We start from the raw sequence: 20,367 nt of genomic DNA, 5'->3' as shown, positions 1-20,367 counted from the left end.
GGTGAAGACGGCTCAAGGTAGGGTGATCTTCAGGGGGTTAGTGTTAGTTTTTTTTTAAGGGGGGTTTGGGTGGGTTTTAGAGTAGGGTTGGGTGTGTGGGTGGTGGGTTTTAAAGTTGGGGGTGGTTGTATTTCTTTTTTTATAGGTAAAAGAGCTGATTACTTTGGGGCAGTGCCCCGCAAAAGGCCCTTTTAAGGGCTATTTGTAATTTAGTATAGGGTAGGGAATTTTATTATTTTGGGGGGCTTTTTTATTTTATTAGGGGGCTTAGAGAAGGTGTAATTAGTTTAAAATTCTTCTAATTTTTTTTTCTGTAATTTAGTGTGGTTTTTTTGTACTTTAGATAATTTTATTTAATTGTAGTTAGTTTTATTTAATTGTAGTTAATTTATGTAATTATTTTAATGATATTGTAGTGTTAGTTGTAATTGTAACTTAGGTTAGGTTTTATTTTACAGGTAATTTTGTCTTTATTTTAGCTAGTTAGTTAATAGTTAATAACTATTTAATAACTATTGTACCTAGTTAAAATAAATACAAAGTTGCCTGTAAAATAAAAATAAATCCTAAAATAGCTACAATGTAATTATTAATTATATTGTAGCTATCTTAGGGTTTATTTTATAGGTAAGTATTTAGTTTTAAATAGGAATAATTTAGTTAATAATAGTAATATTTATTTAGATTAATTAAAATTATATTTAAGTTAGGGGGTGTTAGGGTTAGACTTAGGTTTAGGGGTTAATAACTTTATTATAGTGGCGGCGGGGTAGGGGGGGCAGGATAGGGGTTAATATATATAATGTAGGTGGCGGCGGGCTCCAGGAGCGGCGGTTTAGGGGTTAAACATTTTATTTAGTTGTGGCGGGCTCCGGGTGCAGTGGTTTAGGGGTTAAACAATTTATTTAGTTGCGGCGGGGTCCGGGATCGGCAGGATAGGGGTTAATAACTTTATGTAGGTGGCGGCGGGGCCCAGGAGCGGCAGGATAGGGGTTAATAACTTTATGTAGGTGGCGGCGGGGTCCGGGAGCGGCGGTTTAGTGGTTAATATATTTATTATAGTTGCGGCGGGGTCCAGGAGTGGCGGTTTAGAGGTTAATAAGTTTATTTAGTTGCGGGGGGCTCCGGGAGCGGCGGTTTAGGGGGTAAAACTATATAGTATAGTGTGAGTGCTTAGTGACAGGGTAGCAAGAAAGCTGCGAATAACTGTTAGTTAACAACAGTCCGCTGCTCATCGCACCATACTTGGTGCGCGGCTTTTTGACAGCTTTCTTGATAAATTTGGCGAACATATTCAGGTCCGCGGCGGCAATGTTAGGCTATCTAAGGCGAGCATATTGGGGCCGTCGAATGCAGGTAAGTAGACAGCTTGATAAATAGAGGCCATAGTGGTATAAATAAACACAGAGATATGACAGACAACATTGTTTAGAACAAAAAAGAAACTTAGGCTGTATATATGTTTGCAAAAGATTTCTGACATAACACACACACACACATATATACAGTATATATATATATATATATATATATATATATATATATATATATATATATACTATATATATATATATATATATATATATATATATATGTATGTGCAAGGATATATGTAAAAATTCTAGCATTAATAATAATTTAGAAAATAAATAAAAAATATGACTCTTAGAAATACAAGTACACATTAATTTATGTGAAAGTATCATATAACAGATTTTTGTTGTATAACAAATAAATATAAAAATAACTTTCTATGAGATATTGTTTGTTGAGGTATAAATCAATCTATTTCTTGGACATTAACAGATGAAAAATAAAAGATTAGCTTTGGAGAAATGTGCTTGTTCATGGACAGTAATGAAATGGTAAAGTTGGGAAAAACCTGAATAACCACCAGTCCGATGCTCTTCACACCATACTTGACACGCATGTTTTTGACGGCTTTTTTGATAAATAAGGAGATCGTATTCACATCGCAGTCTGGCGATCGTATTGACGCTGGCCAATGCAACATAGTTGACCCTTTGATAAATAGGCCCCTTAGTTTGGACTTCATATGAGTAGTACATTTTTTTCTGACAATTTTAAGTTATGTCTATTTCCGCTCCCCCTGTACCATGTGACAGCCATCAGCCAATCACAAATGCATACACGTACCATGTGACAGCCATCAGCCAAGCACAAATGCATACAAGTTTTATTCTGTGAATTCTTGCTCATGCTCAGTAGGAGCTGGTGACTCAAAAAGTTTAACTATAAAAAGACTGTGCACGTTTTGTTAATGGAAGTAAATTGGAAAGTTGTTTAAAATTGCTGCTCTATCTGAATAATGAAAGTTTAATTTTGACTTGAGTGTTCCTTTAATTCTAGCGGAGTTAGCATGCAAGCGGGAGCGTTAATAAACGCTACACTTGTAATCTGGCCCATTGTGTGCAGTTAACATTTTCCTTATCATTCCTTGCATATTAAACATGACCAAACAATCTGTTATGGGTCTGATTTTTTTTTTATTCTGTCTTTATTTATCTTTATGCTTTATTCTGTATATCAGTATCATGTGCTGAATTCTATACACAGAGGGGCCAAATTATCAAATGGTGGGCGGACATGATTTGATTTAGCGAATCATGTCCGCCCGACATCATTAAATTTAAGACATCTTAAATCCTTTAAGAGATCCCTCTATACATATCTCAAAACAGAATGCTCCTGTCATGGATAAATATTTCATACCTGCTCTATGTTAAATGTTTGCATATAATGTGTATTTTTATTATTGTTTTTGTATTTTATTGTACCCTATTGTATCAATGCAATGTTTTGTGATCCCAGGACATACTTGAAAACGAGAGAAATCTCAATGTATCCTTCCTGGTAAAATATTTTATAAATAAAATAAAATAAAATAAAATAAATGCCGACACCATACGCTGTCGGCATTTAACATTGCACAAACATTTCTGGTGTAATGCTTGTGCAATTCCGTCCCTTGCACATTTGCGGCCAATCGGCTGCTAGCAGGGGGTGTCAATCATTGGTATCTGAGGTTACGACCACTGCTTCTTAATTTATGTTTCCGGCAAGCCGGAAACATCAGTCGGAGCAAGCAGCATCGGCTGCTTGATTAATCTCCCCCAGAGACTGGGAAGTTGTACATAGGGGCATATTTAGATTGTGCGAGCAGACATGATTCGATATAGCGGATCATGTCCTCTGCACATTGATAAATGCCGACAGCATACGTTGTTGGTATTTATCATTGCACCAGCAGTTCTTGTGAACTGCTGGTGCAATGCCCCCCCTGCAGATTTGCAGCCAATTGGCCGCTAGCAGGGGTGTCAATCAACACGATCGTACTCGTTCGGGTTGATTTCTGGCAATTTCTGTCCGTGGCCTCAAAATAGGTGGACAGGTTATGGAGCAGCAGTCTTTAGACCGCTGCTTCATAACTTCTGTTTCTGGCGAGCCTGAAGGCTCGCCAGAAACACAAAGTATCAAGTTCCATACGGAGCTTGATAAATATGCCCCATAGTGAGGTCTTTTTGTGCACTTGTATTGTTTTGTAAAGATTTTTAATTTTTTAATTTTGGAATCTCCTTATTTTCCTTTTTACTTTGTATAGAATTTCTTTAATATTTTCAGCACTTGAAGGAGGTATTTTTCCCGGGGGATAATAAAGGATTTTCTGAAGATACATACTGTACTTTCAATCAGCAACTCTCCTCTGTTAGAATCAGTCTAGCAGTAGTTGTGGACAACTCTCCTCTGTTAGAATCAGTCTAGCAGTAGTTGTGGACAACTCTCCTCTGTTAGAATAAGTCTAGCAGTAGTTGTGGACAACTCTCCTCTGTTAGAATCAGTCTAGCAGTAGTTGTGGACAACTATCCTCTGTTAGAATCAGTCTAGCAGTAGTTGTGGACAACTCTCCTCTGTTAGAATCAGTCTAGCAGTAGTTGTGGACAACTCTCCTCTGTTAGAATCAGTCTAGCAGTAGTTGTGGACAACTCTCCTCTGTTAGAATCAGTCTAGCAGTAGTTGTGGACAACTCTCCTCTGTTAGAATCAGTCTAGCAGTAGTTGTGGACAACTCTCCTCTGTTAGAATCAGTCTAGCAGTAGTTGTGGTGGACAACTCTCCTCTGTTAGAATCAGTCTAGCAGTAATTGTGGTGGACAACTCTCCTCTGTTAGAATCAGTCTAGCAGTAGTTGTGGTGGACAACTCTCCTCTGTTAGAATCAGTCTAGCAGTAGTTGTGGTGGACAACTCTCCTCTGTTAGAATCAGTCTAGCAGTAGTTGTGGTGGACAACTCTCCTCTGTTAGAATCAGTCTAGCAGTAGTTGTGGTGGACAACTCTCCTCTGTTAGAATCAGTCTAGCAGTAGTTGTGGACAACTCTCCTCTGTTAGAATCAGTCTAGCAGTAGTTGTGGTGGACAACTCTCCTCTTTTAGAATCAGTCTAGCAGTAGTTGTGGTGGTGGACAGCTCTCCTCTGTTAGAATCAGTCTAGCAGTAGTTGTGGACAACTCTCCTCTGTTACAATCAGTCTAGCAGTAGTTGTGGTGGACAACTCTCCTCTGTTAGAATCAGTCTAGCAGTAGTTGTGGTGGACAACTCTCCTCTGTTAGAATCAGTCTAGCAGTAGTTGTGGACAACTATCCTCTGTTAGAATCAGTCTAGCAGTAGTTGTGGACAACTCTCCTCTGTTAGAATCAGTCTAGCAGTAGTTGTGGACAACTCTCCTCTGTTAGAATCAGTCTAGCAGTAGTTGTGGAAGTTAATCACTTTTGGGTTTCATGGGCAAATGGTGTTTCAGTTGTTCAGTTGTATTTTTCTCTCACAATGTGGGGTTTATTTTATTTAAACAATAAAAGGAAAAAATATTTTATTTTTCTCTTCAGAAATGAAATCTTTGAAACATAAAAATTACCAGCTAAACACACTGCAACTACAGAAGAATTCACTTAAGAATGAGCTAGAGGAGTTACAGCTCTCTTTAAAAGGTACTACAACTTGTTTTTGCTTCACTATGGAAGATTTGCTACTTTATGACAGTCAACACCAAAAATCTTATTGTTTAAAAAAAATAGATAATCCCCTTATTACCCATAACTGTGTTTTATTAAAACACTTTTTACCTCTGTGATTACCTTGTATCTAAGCCTCTGCAGACAGACCCTTATCTCAGTTCTTTTGACAGACATGCATATTAGCCAATCACTGCTGACTTATAAATAACTCCACAGGAGTGAGCTCAATCTATATGGCAGACATGAACTAACACCCTCTAGCTTTGAAAGAGGAGGTCTTCAAGGGCTTATAAATAAGCATATGAGCCTACGTAGGTTTAGCTTTTTAACAAATAATACCAAAAGAACAAAGCTAATTTGATGGTAAAAGTAAATTGGAAAGTTGTTTAAAATGACATGCCCTATCTGAATCATGAACGTTTCATTTGGACTTTACTGTCCCTTTAAGATATGGTAATCATAGCTAGCAGTTATCAGACAGCAATCAATTAAAACAATATACGATGACCCAGGAAGATAAATGAATATAAAAATGTTTTCTGTTTTCATTAAAATTAAAATGTAAAAATGTTAATATTTTTTCTTGTATGATTTAGATTTTAATAATCTTTAAGACTTCTAATTCTATTGTAAAATGTGCTTCTTTCTCTTGGTATCCTTTGTTGAAAGAGCAGCAATGCACTTTTAGGAGCTAGCTGAACACACTGTCTGAGCCAATAAATCATATATATAAAGCTGCCAAACAGCAGCTAGCTCCCAGTAGTGCATTGCTGCTCCATCAACAAAGTATACAAAGAATTAAGCAAATTAGATAATAAAAGTGAACTGGAAAGTTGTTTAACATTGTATGTTCTATCTAAATCATGAAAGATAAAATTTGTTTTCATGTCCCTTTAACTTTTTCTCTCCCAAATTCATAGAACCACCAATAGTTTCATGTTCCCAGGTTAGGTTAATGTCCAACCATAACACAAAGCTACCTAAACAAACATCATATACTAATACAAACAATATATATATACTGTATATATATAAAGCTTATTAACATGACATATATGCAATAAAATCACAAATGTTGCTGTATTCTTTGCATTTGTTTGAAAACGCGAAACAATTGGCCAATTTAACTAATAAGTGAAGGAATGCATGCAATCCAAAAATGTAGTTGATTCTTTCATGTGGTGAAAACTATTATTCTAAGAAGGGGAAAGGCTTTTTTTTCCTGCAAGCGGGAGAGTTTTCAAATTTACAGGTTTACACTTCTCAATAATGATCCAGCAATGTCCTTGTTAGTTGATTGGTTCATGTGTCAGCAATAACCATGTAAGCTTCACTTTTGTTCTTGACATTTTTTTGTGTGATGTTGCTGGCTTGTAGCAATAGCACTATCTACTAATATATTGTTTTATTATTGAAGCCCCTGTCCAGCAGCTCCTCTGCTGCTGTGAAAATGTTCCTGTTTCTGTTAACAAACTAATGTTAAAATGAGCCTGTACCAAATCCCCCTCTTAAATTAATATTAGACAAATCTAAATATTGCTTTTGTAATGAACAATTTATTTTTTTTAAAACTTATTTTTGTGTGTGCACGTGTCTATTAACTAAACGTTTGAGATTTTATTTGGGTTTTAGTGAATCAGTTCTTCAGTAGCTAGATATAATTTTAGACCAGAGCTGTTAAGAATATTATTTAATTACAAATAATTCCAATAAAAACAAATTAATATCAGCATTTTTTTGCAAATTGGCGCCAAATACCTTATCATTGGGTCCATGCGTAGGTTACATAATAACGCCAGCTCATGATATAAACTAAATACTGATACATAAAACAGACTAAGCAAAACAAAGTAATGCAGGAGGGGCCCTGCTCAAAGAGCTTTCAATCTACAGCTTCAAGAGTGAGGAGAAAGATGGTGGGTGAGTATATAGTGCTCTTGAAAATGGATACGATTCTTGCAATATGCTACCATATAGTGCTCCAGATATGGACTGGCTCCTAAGCATACATCCCTGTTTTTCAACAAAAGATATCAAGAGAACAAAGATTCTTAAGTGAGAGATTTTTCAGTGAGATATCAGCTTTCTTATGTTATGTTCTTATATTAGTTTCAGGAAAAAAGTTTTATTAAACGAATGTCCCTTTAATATAGTTACTCTGACTTCATATGTCTTCCCACCCTGAATCTCAATTAAAATACCTTCCAATAAAAAATGATGAGCTTTATATGTATTATTTAAGGGACAGTAAATTTAATATTAACATTAAATGGATATGACCGATCAGGAAATATTAACACATTTCCAGTTTACTTTTATTATCAGTTTTGCTTTGTTCTCTTGGTATCCTTTCTTCAAAAGTAATCTTAGGTGAATTCAGGAGTGTGCTATACATAGTTGCAAACACTGCTGCCATAGACTGCCAAAGACACGTGCACGCTCCTGAACTCCTCTCGGCCTAGCTAGATTTACTCTTTAACAAAGGATACAAAAGCAAATTTGATAATAGAAATAAGTCGGAAAAGATGTTTAGAATTGCATATTCTATCGGAATCATGAAAGTTTAATTTTGCCTTTACTGTCCCTTTAATATATATGTTGTTAGCAATACTTATGTATAGTGTTGTGTGCTACAGATCTTGATGATAAAATAGCTGATGCCATGGCTACTACAAACATTTTGGAAGCTGAAAAGGTCCGGATCAATCAGAAACCACAATCAGATGTAGAATGCCTACGGTAAGAAATAATACCTTACAGAAGTATCTGAAAGCAGAATGCTAACCTCACAAACAGAATTTTATGTATAGCATGTGCCCAAGGTTAGTTTTATAAAAATACATTTATCTCCCAGTATCAGATGCCTTCTGGCTTGGGAAAAACCCAATATGTTCCAACAACTGCACAACAGTTTAATATGACTACATTTGTGTAATCATGTAAATATTTGCTAGCTTGGTTACAATCTAAATGGTGCATAGGGAAAGGTGCAGTGTATGAATAATTAATATTAGAAACATGGAAAATCTGCAAGACCATGGTCTGTATACATCAACACATCTTACTGTGGACTAGATTACAAGTGGAGCTCTAAATTATCGCTTGCCCACATATGGACAAATTAGACCGTTTGCAGGTGCGCGATAATTAACCAGTCATTATAAGCTTGCGGTAGCAATTAGCACTTATAAAATTAACAAGAGATCAGATTCCTGGTTACATTTTATAAACGTGCCCCAAATGCTCCCAAAATACAGTGTAGTGTATTTCATTAAAAAATAAAGATAGCTGCATCTTTATTTTTATTTTTAAAAAATGCACTAGGCAGTTTTTTGGGGGTAAAGTTGGCGGGATTTGGGTGTTAGAAACAAATGGCACTGAAAAGTGCCTTTACATTGTGGTCTATGGGAACTGTGTGTTCCCAGTAAATATATATATACAGTATATGCTTATATACATTTATATTTATGTGTTAATATGAGTATCAGGGCCACCACAAGACATTTTGGGACCCCTGAAATAACCATTGATCAGCCCCCCCCCCCTTTGACATGTGCAATTTTTGACCAAGTGACTAAAACGTATATGCACTTTATTCTTAAGTGTCTATTTAAACTTGGAAATGTTGTAAAGGTAGTAACATACAAACACACAGACACACTCATACACTGAAACACACACACACTCACACATAAGGATTCACATGTAGACACTCTAGCAGACACACAAAAAAAACACACTCAGACACAGACACCCAAACAGACACTCAGCACTTGTTTACATTGACCTGACAAGTAATGAGGTATAGTACAGTTTTGTAAAAAAAAAAGGAGATTTTGAAAACAAAATATGGAGTTCTGATTATCTTTTTGTAAAGGAAGATGCCAACTAAATGATGACAACAGCATGCAGTGGCTGAAAGGAAGGCCCCTGAACTGCCTAAACAATAATTTAAATGTTAAATGGTGGATTAGGTGACTTCCGGAAAGGTCTCATAAGTCTCAAAGTCGGTAGAAATATGTGAATAATCAGTAGTAAGGTCAAAATGTCCTAAAAAGGAACAGACAATGGACACATACACCCAAGGAAACACCGACAGAGAGCCTCAGAAAACACACAAAGACATACACACACAGAGACACCCACAGAAAACACAAAAAGACATGCACACACAGAAAGACAACCACAGAAAACACAGAAAGATATACATACACACACCCTCACTGAGACATCCACAGAAAACACACAAAGACACCCACAGAAAACACACACCCTCACAGAGACATCCACAGAAAACACAGACATACATACATACACACACTCACCCTCACAGATGCATCCACAGAAAACACAGACATAAACACCCACCCTCACAGAGGCATCCAGTGAAAATACATAAAGACAAACATACACACACCCTCACAGAGACACCCATAGTAAAAGCTCAAAGACATATGCACACACCCTCACAGACATCTACAGAAAATGCACAAAGACATACACACCCACCCTCACAGAGAGACCCACAGAAAAAAATATATACACACTCATAGAGACACAAACCAAAGCACAAAGACAAAAACACAGACAGCCACAGAAACACTCACAGGAGGAAACATTTATGCATCTTGCATCCCCTAAATCAACGTTGTGTGACATGCATGATAAAAAAAAATGCGGAAATTAAGAGATCACTTTTTAAAGAATCATATTTGTAAATGTGCAAACAAAAATAATTCTGTGAATTCAAAATTGTACATTAATGATCAGGGTAGATGGCTAGATGAAGAAAAGTACTTTTAAAAGGTTGACATATGTTTGTTTGTTTTTTCCCCATTTTCCCCAACCAAGAGCACCACTTCAAATATAGTGTACAAATGTTCCCATCTGTCAGCTGTACTTATGAATTTTGCAAATGCTGTACTCTATATGGTCTTGGTGGAACCATAAGCTGTGGTACTCATACCATTAGATCTTATTAAATTCAGGATTTAGGCTTGTTGGTATGTATTTCAAAATTAACTCAACTGTACTGTAAACTGAACAGTTTTAAGTTAACCTGTCTCATTTCAAACACTGAGCACTGAGCAATCTTAGTCTGAGAGTATAACATTTTATGCAGATGTAAAAATCTTAGATAAAATGCCTCCTTGCATCTGGAAAGTCCTTGCATAAAGGGGCAGTAAACTGGAATATAATATATATTTTATATATATATATATATATATATATATATATATATATATATATATATATATATATATATATACAGTATATATATATATATATATATATATATATATATATATATATAAAATGCATATCTGCCAAAAGGGCACCTACCTTTTGTGTATTGAGGAGGAAACATTTCTGCATGGTTTTAAATATAGAATTTCTACAGCATTGTCAAATAATCATAAATACACTGCTGCTAAAAAAAATGTGTTTTTATGGACCCCTGGCCCCACCATACAACTACTACCACACTGAAGTTACAATCTGAAACTGCACAAAGTCCTAAAAAGACAATGCAATAGCACATAGGGGCATATTTATCAATGTGCGAGCGGACATGATACGAAGTAGCGTATCATGTCCGCCACACATCGATAGAGATTGATAAATGCCGACAGCATACAGTGTCGGCATTTATCATTGCACCAGCAGTTCTTGTGAACTGCTGGTGCAATTGCGCCCCCTGCAGGGGGTGTCAATCAACCCGATCGTATTCCGAGCAGGCGGACAAGTTATGGAGCAGCGGTCATTAGAAGGCTCGCCGGAAACAAGGGGCATCAAGCTCAATAAGGAGCTTGATAAATATGCCCCTTAGTCTGAACATCAAATTAAAAGTATAAAAAATTCTGACAAATTTAAAAGTTCTGTCTATTTCCACTCCCCCTGTATCATGTGACAGCCATCAGCCAATCACAAATGCATACACGTATATTCTGTGAATTCTTGCACATGCTCAGTAGGAGCTGGTGACTCAAAAATTGTAAATATGAAAAGACTGTGAACATTTTGTAAAATGGAGTAAATTGTAAAGTTGTTTAAAATTGCTGCTCTATCTGAATCATGAAAGTTTAATTTTGACTTGAGTGTCCCTAGATGATAGATACATATGTTTGCTGAAGTTTCCATGAGATAAAATGGCAAGTGCCAGTTGGGATATTTGATAAAAAAGACAGCGCATTTACATTTTATGGTTATTTATTGATTTATTGTTAAAAAGCCACGAACTTCAGTAGCACTGAGGATATCAGAGACGAGGTGTACATGACGTATTCCTAGTAATTCGATTCATATACAGCAAAACATTAACAGTACAAATGTCCTTAGGTATATTCCTCACCAATGTATAAAGTTGCTGGAACATGCCTGCAAAATTACTACCATCTTTATAGATGAAAGGTTCTGTCTCATTCACCGCTATAACTGTATATTAATATCATAATATCATTATTATCATATTCATTTCTTTCTAAAGAGTCACTATACCTTACACTTATATAGAAATCCTGTTTCCATATTAAATTTAGGGGCCTATTTATGAATGGCCTGTCGGACATGATCCGATATTGCGGATCATGTCCGACAGACCTCGCTGAATGCGAAGATGCAATACGTTCTCCGCATTCAGAATTGCACCAGCAGCTCTTGTGAACTGCTGGTGCAACGCTGCCCCCTGCAGATTCGCAGCCAATCGGCCGCTAGCAGGGGGGGTGTCAATCAACACGATCATATTTGATCATTTTGAATTGCGGCGATGTCTGACCGCTGCTTCATAACTGGTGTTTCTGGCGAGCCTACAGGCTCGCCAGAATCACGGGGCTTCAAGCTCCATAAAATCTCCCTTAAAGTGAAGGTCAATTTGGATGAATTAGTGCCCGGTTTTTAATAAACCTATTAAAAACAAGGGCACTTTAATTCATCAAAATTGACATTTCACTCCTTTTCTTCAAAAGCTTACCTTTTAATCCTGTCAGCTGCTGCAGCGCTTCCTCCGCCCGTTGCAAGTCCTCTTCGCAGGTCCAAAATAACGATTCCGGCTTCCTCCAATCACGGCGTTGCATCAAGTCATGATCCCCCGGGGGGAAAGCCATGATTGGAGGAAGCCGGATACGTCATTTCTGACGTAAGAAAAGGCTTCTGACAGCGGGGGGAATTGCTGGAGCGGCATTCAGGATTAAAAGGTAATTTTTTTAAGAAAAGGAGTGAAATGTCAATTTTGATGAATTAAAGTGCCCTTGTTTTTAATAGGTTTATTAAAAACCGGGCACCGATTCATCCAAATTGATCTTCACTTTAAGAATACAACAATTCCCAGGAACAAAAAAACAGTGCTCAAAAAGCTTGTCAATTTAGAGTTATAGCAATAAATGAGACAGTGTTCAGGATTATTATGAAGATAGTGATCCATCTTCATTTAATTCTTGTATTTTGTAAAACAAATAAATCAAAAGTCATAATATTTAATCATATATTCTTGAATTTTCCAAGTAAGGGCTATATTGCAAGTTGAGCACTAATTTTAATGCGCGCCTGTAAATGGGCAAATTTGCCTGTTAACAGGTGCTCGCGCTTTCTAAAAGTATTTATAAATAGATATTCCTATATGTATCTGTATATATCTATAACTATATATAATTATATATATATATATATATATATACAGTAGGTATAGATATATATTATATAAAAATAATATGTATTTAAGAATATGTATTCTTGCTGTCCTGACGTACAGAGGCATGTCCCTCTTAAAAGGACATAAAAGTGCCAAAAGAAAATGCTGTGCATTCCTTAATATTATTATTGAACTAATACATGTACATATACAGTATATATGTCGTACTCTTACACAGTTTGAGAGCATCAATGCACAATTGAAAGCTAGCTGAACACATCTGGTGAGTCATTGACAGCAGGCATATGTGTGCATACACCAATCACAAGCTAGCTCTCAGTAGTGTAATGTTGCTCCTGAGCATACAGATATAAGCTTTTCAACAAAGGATAACAAGAAAACAAAGTAAATGTTATAATAGAAGTAAATGTTAAAGTTTCTTAAAATGTGAACTCTCTCTGAACTGTGAAAGCTTAATTTTCTGATTCAGATCCCCTTGACTAAAATAAATGCTTTGGGAGTTGAATGTTAAAGGGACACTCAGGTTAAATTACATTTTCATGATTCAGACACAGCATGTAAATTTAAACAACTTTCCAATTTACTTCCATTAAAAAAAATGTGCACAGTCTTTTATATTTACATTTTTTGAGCCACCAGATCCTACTGAGCATGTGCAAGAATTCACAGACTATACGTATATGCTTTTGGGATTGGCTGTGGCTATCACATGGTACAAGGGGAGTGGAAATATATATAACTTTGAAATTTGTTATAAAAACATCTACTACTCATTTGAAGTTCAGACTAAGTGCTATTGCATTGTCTTGTTATCTTGCATTTGTTGATTATGCAAATCTAATGTGTTGACTGGTCCTTTAATAGAAAATATACAACAGATATTGCCTTTTTTTAGTTTTATTTTAAATATAAACAGCTTTTTCTTGACTTTATTTTTTTCAAACGAGCATATGTGCAATATATTTAAATCCTGTGCTCTTGTATACATACTGTATTCCATTTAGCACAATGTTACTTTAACAGTAAAATTCAGGATTATGTTAATATTGTTGTATAAAAAAGATCTGACTAATATAGTTTTGTTCAAATGAAAACAGACAGTCTGACGACAAACAAGATTCCATTTGTATCTACATGCAACAAAATATCCCAAACAGCTCTGTTTTACAAAACATCTATAAACATTGGAAAATTATCTTTTCTTCTTACGTAAACATGGCACACGCAACAAAACGAAAAAAATAAGGCTGCTATTAAACAGACAATAAAAAAATCACAGATTGTTTACAAAGCCCAAATGGGTACAGTACATTTTGTAGCAACTGTATTGACGTAATAAACAGAGGCAAACAGAATCTATTTGCCATAATTGCTTTGGCTCTATGTGAAATTACATAAGCCAAAATGACTTAAAGGGACATTCTAATTAAAGCTGAAATTCACATGAGCGGTTTTCAACTCATTTGAATAAGCACAAATTCTACGACGTTTCACTAATAGCTTTTAGTAAAAACCTCTAAGACGGAAAAAAACCTTCCTGATTACCCTTATTATTAAGGATATCAGTCAAATTTAAACATTCATGGTTCAGATAGACCAAACAAAAGAGAATTTTCAGTTTGCTTTCATTATTACATTTATATCATTCTTTTGGTATCCCTTGCAGAAGGGCATATCTAGGTAAGATCAGGGGCATCAATGCACTATTGGAGGCTTGCTGGTAATTGGTGGCAACACATATGCCTTTTGTTATCAGCTCACCAGCTATGTCTCTTTAGTGCATTGTTTTTGTGGAGCTGATTTTCGCAATCTATTTAAACTCTATGCAGGGCTGAGACATGTAGTCAGGGCCGCCACTAGAAATTTTGGGGCCCCTGACTCAACCATTGGTCAGGCCCCCCCCCCCCCCCTCCTTTGACATGTGCAATTTTTGACCAAGTGACTAAAACGTATATGCACTTTATTCTTAATTGTCTATTTAAACTTGGAAATGTTGTAAAGGTAGTAACATACACACACACACAGACACACTCATACACTGAAACACACAAACACACTCACACATAAGGATTCACATATAGACACTCTAGCAGACACGCAAACACACTCAGACACAGAAACCCAAACAGACACTTAGCACTTGTTTACATTGACCTGACAAGTAATGAGGTAAACTACAGTTTTGTAAAAAAAAAAAAAGGATATTTAGAAAACAAAATATGGAGTTCTGATTATCTTTTTGTAAAGGAAGATGACAACTAAATTATGACAACAGCATGCAGTGGCTGAAAGGAAGGGCCCTGAACTGCCTAAACAATCATTTAAAGGTTAAATGGTGGAGTGGTTACTTCCAGAAAGGTCTTGTTAGTCTCAAAGTCTGTAGAAAGATGTGAATAATTAGTAGTAAGGTCAAAATGTCCTAAAAAGGAACAGACAATGGACACACACACACACACACAAACTCAAACTTGCACAGACACCCAAGGAAACACCGACAGAGACAGACTCAGAAAACACACAAAGACATATACACACATACACACACAGAGACATCCACATAAAACACACAAAGACATACACACACACACAGAGAGACAAACACATCAAAAACACAGAAAGACATACATACACACACCCTCACTGAGACATCCACAGAAAACACACAAAGACATACACACACCCTCACAGAGACACCCACAGAAAACACAGACATACATACATACATACACACAAACACCCTCACAGAAACACCCATAGAAAAATCTCAAAGACATATGCACACACCCTCACAGACATCCACAGAAAATGCACAAAGACATACACACCCACCCTCACAGAGAGACCCACAGATAAAAAATACATACACATAGACACACAAACCAAAGCACAAAGACATAAACACATACACCCACAGAAACACTCACAGGAGGAAACATGTATGCACCTTGCATCCCCTAAATCAACAGTGTGTGACATGCATGATAAAAAAAATGCAGAAATTAAGAGATCACTTTTTAAAGAATCATATTTGTAAATGTGCAAACAAAAATAATTCTGTGAATTCAAAATTGTACATTAATGAGCTGGGTAGATGGCTAGATGAAGAAAAGTACCTTTAAAAGGTTGACATATGTTTGTTTTTGTTTTTTCCCATTTTCCCCAACCAAGATCGCACCACTTCAAATATAGTGTACAAATTTTCCCATCTGTCAGCTGTACTTATGGATTTTGAAAATGCTGTACTCTATATGGTCTTGGTGGGACCATAAGCTGTGGTACTCATACCATTAGATCTGGTTAAATGCAGGATTTAGGCTTGTTGGTATGTATTTCAAAACTAAGTCAGCTGTAGTGTAAACTGAACAGTTTTAAGATAACCTGTCTCATTTCAAACACTGAGCAATCTTAGTCTGAGAGTATGAAATTTTATGCAGATCTAAAAATCTTAGATAAAATGCCTCCTTGCATCTGGAAAGTCCTTGCATAAAGGGGCAGTAAACTGGAATGTAATATATATATATATATATATATATATATATATATATATATATATATATATATATATATATATATATATATATATATAAATAAAATGCATATCTGCCAAAAGGGCATCTACCATTTGTGTATTGAGGAGGAAACATTTCTGCATGGTTTTAAATATAGAATTTCTACAGCATTGTCAAATAATCATAAATACACTGCTGCTAAAAAAAAATGTGTTTTTATGGACCCCTAGCCCCACCATACAACTGCTACCACACTGAAATTACAATCCAAAATTTCACAAAGAAATAAAAAACATTTGCTAAGTAAGTCCTATCTCCTCTTCAAATGAAAGTGATCTGCCGTCTGACTCAGGCACACACTGTACAAAGTGCCAAGTCTGTCTCACACTGAGCATAGTGGTTTAGTGCACACTAAGAAATCCTCTCAAATGCTAATACTTTACTCCTTGTAATAACATTTCCCATGCTCAATTAGCACTCTGCTGTAGTACCCACTGGTGGCTGCCAAAATTTAAAAAAAAAAAAAAAAATTTTTTTTTTAGTTCTTGCCTCATGGGGCCCCCCTGGCTCATTGGGCCCCTGACAGGAGTCACCCCTATCACCCCCTGATGGCGGCCCTGCATGTAGTTATACACAAGCAATAGTGCACAAGCAATAGTGCAATAATAAAATGCCCTAACACATTATAGCAATTTCTTTTTATACTTTTATGTCCCTTTATTGTTTCAAATATTTTAATTTCAACTCATATCAGAAAACAATACAATAAAAACATAAATCACTCAAGTAAAAGATTACAAGAAACTTAAATCACAATGCAGTACAACAGCACAGTCTCTTATTACAAATCCTCTTTATAAAGACCATTCAGTCCTTTTCTGGGCTAGATTAAAAGTGGAGTGCTAAATTATTGCTCTCACGCAAACTGGAAAATTTGCCAGGATGTGGTAGTGCAATAATTAACCAGCCATTACATCTGATCTCTGGTTAATTTTATAAATCTGCCCCAAATGCCCCCAAAATACTGTCTAGTGTAGTTTATTAGAAAATGAAGATGGCAGCATCTTTATTTTTTAATAAACTCACTGCACTAGGCAGTATTTTGGGATTAAAGTAGGTGGGAGTGGGGTGCCTTTACATTGTGGTCAATGGGAACTGTGTGTTCCCAAATATTTTTATTTTGTACCATCGCTGCACGACTTACCCCCTTCACAATGCTGACTTATTATCATGCGCTGGTATTACAAAGTGGAGAACTAATATTGCTTTCATGAAAGCTATTTATAGCGCTCCACTTGTAATCTAGCCCTCTGTTAGCAATAATCTTCAGAAGTTTCCATAATCCATAGTAAATATAAGATTGTGAGATACATGTCAAAAAGCTTACTGGGCCTGCACTAATTATGGGGGCAATCACAATCCAAAGCTTATCAAATGTTTTTTCTACAAAAATCCCCTTAGACTTCAATAATGAATTTTGTAAAAATGCCACTAGGTTAACGTTTCTAAAGAATTTTCCCTCCATTACAACTGCTCCATAGTGAAGCATGCAGCCTTTCATTAAGGGGAAGGATATATCCATTCAGTCACCCCACTAATAGACAAGAAATAAAAGCAATATTAAAAAGTTTTTTTATAATAATAATAATACTAATAAGATGTAAATTTGCAGAGTATAATAACCAAAAGACAATTACATTAATAGTAAAGAGTCTCCGCCCGTGAGTCACTGTCAGCTGTAAGCCAATATTTCATGAGATAGTCAACAGGACAGATAGACTTGTGAGCTTGCAATCTATTTTTTTTTTTTTTACTGAGATTGGCTCCATGTGGACATGGGCTGTACAGGTCTCTGGGTTTTCATCTGCACTAATTGGTAAGTGAGCTCTGTGGACTATGCGCTGAGCATACCTATCGATCAGTGACCATGTACACAAATGGTGGTAATAAAACGTTAAAAAAAATAAAAGACTAAGATGCTTTTTTTTATCTCAAAGTGTCTTGCAATAGAATTCTAGGACAGTACTGCCCTATTAAAATATAGATACCTCCAACTTTGATTATGTCTAGAGGCCTGATGATCCAAAATTAGCATTATGGAGACAAATCACGCAAAATCTTAGGGGGCTATTTTTGATCATTAAATGGTAATGTATGTGGTCTCCTTTACACCCAGAACCCTGCATAGCTAAATAAACAGCTATAAAGCTGAAATCTGTCTTACTAACATAATATGAGGGACCTCAAAGCACTGGTAAAATTATTGGACTCTAGTACATTAGACCACAGGATTTTGTGGCATCAGTATGAGGGCAGTTAAACCCTTTTATAATTTCACACAAGGAAAATGACTACATTATTAGTACTTGCTATAATATAGTAACAAAGTAACATACAAAGTAGATGAGGTTGAAAAAAGATCATCAAGTCCATCAAGTTCAACCTATACAAATCTTAATATACTTACAATAAAAGCTCCAATTGATCTTAAATTAATCCCATTATAAAGATGACCCATTTAACACAAGTATATGTGAGAGAAACCTATTTTTTCTTAGTATAAGTAAGTCACTCTTGGTCCTGCCCGATTTTGCTATATGTATAGAATAGAGACTTTATAGAGGTCACTCTTGCGCCTGTAGCATATTTAAGGTACTTAGCATCTAGTCGGGAGGTTATGGGCCTTATTAAAATAATTTTTATCAGGCTGTAGGATGCTATGTTTGGCTTATATATTCTAGTTAATGCCATTAATGAAAATGTCTAGAGTAAAAGAGTAGACAGCCACTTTAGATATTTTATTGAAGCCTCTAAATAGGGTAAATAAAAAATGGGAATGCAAACATTCACGAGGTTCCTAGAAGTGTGTAGATGCTATGGTAAACATATTTCCTCCTGGGATCTAAGTTTATGGTAGCAGATTATGCCAAATTGATAATAAAGTTCAGGAAGAGGTGAATCCAGTAGATAGGTGCTAATAATGTACTACACAATATAGATTATAGCTAGGAGGTAAAGTTATAGCATTCTGTCCCAGCCGCAGACAGCACACATAATACTTGAGTTGTGCCGGTGCAGTCCGACAATATGGTTGTATGTGTGTTGTCAAATGAGTAGTGAACAAAACACCAAGAAATTGTAAGATGCTTGTGCAGTATATGAGGGTATTTAGAGTTGCATGGTAAAACATATCTCGATATATGCAGGACTAAACCAACATATCTCTACTAGATCCTAACCACATGCTACACAATAAAACACTAATAAATATCAAATAGAACAACATCTGTCATAGGAGGGAGCAAATTAGACAAAGCAAATATATCATAAATATATCATAAAGACAGATAAGTGGAGAGAAGCTGTCTATAATTAGCAGTGCAACGAAATGGTCTTACTGCGTGACTGTCATGGTTACCTCTTGTCACGTTTCCCACATTCCTACTTCATTCAGTACTCCTATAAATTTCCTCTATAGGAAGCATTCACTGCTTCAATATTCTTGCCTGCAAGTGACTCGATACTTGGGAGACATCTGCCTAGAGCACACCTCCAATTCCAACAGACCCGGATCTTGCGGTGACGTCACACGCCAACGGAGCGCGCGCGCCTACCGCAAAAGCTACTCTGAAGCCTCAGCAACAATCTCCTGTGTTCAACTCCTTGAGTTCAACTAATCTAAAAAACCGCATCTAACTCCTTGCTCCTAAGCGGTAAGATTATACAGCCCTGCTCCTATGAACTTGTGCACAAATCATTCAAGTCAGTCTCACTACAAATCCTTACTTTATTAAGATTCACTTCTCACCTTATTACATTGCTAAGTGTTAATTTAATTCATTGTTTAGATAACTATTACTAATTTTGATCAAGTATCACTTCTACCTTATTCTAAGCTAACCACACTTACAATTAACGCTTAGAATCAGTCTAAAGTATTTACTAAGGCAGATAGGTTAAATACTGTGTTGAGCTTAAACGCCACAAATCGCAGCTATTTTCCTTTCAGCCACATATTAAAGGGATGTGTGTTGCATGATAAAAAACCCTGCTGCCATACCTTTTTCTTTTATATCAGGCATACACTTCCCAACACTAATATTGCTGCAGTTGTGGTCCTTATACTTAATCCTACCAAATTTCTGCTTGCAGGAGATTTAAAATTCCAATAAATCCTGACAAT

The 20,367-nt window shown here is 36.0% G+C and overlaps 1 protein-coding gene across 1 annotated transcript in view; it reads left to right on the top strand.

Annotated features, from left to right (window-relative positions):
- CCDC172 (coiled-coil domain containing 172) overlaps positions 1–20,367 on the top strand; it is a 76,633-nt gene that overhangs the window by 22,615 nt on the left and 33,651 nt on the right. The window contains exons 5-6 of the mRNA XM_053692991.1: positions 4,899–5,000; positions 7,664–7,766. Of these exons, the coding sequence (XP_053548966.1) occupies positions 4,899–5,000; positions 7,664–7,766 (205 nt within the window). The remainder of the gene's footprint in view (positions 1–4,898; positions 5,001–7,663; positions 7,767–20,367) is intronic.

This window comes from Bombina bombina, chromosome 9 (assembly GCF_027579735.1).
Source record: "Bombina bombina isolate aBomBom1 chromosome 9, aBomBom1.pri, whole genome shotgun sequence".
In the NCBI taxonomy this organism is placed as follows: Eukaryota; Metazoa; Chordata; class Amphibia; order Anura; family Bombinatoridae; genus Bombina; species Bombina bombina.
Note: the sequence above shows the minus strand (reverse complement) of the source record. Positions and strands in the feature narration are given on the sequence as shown.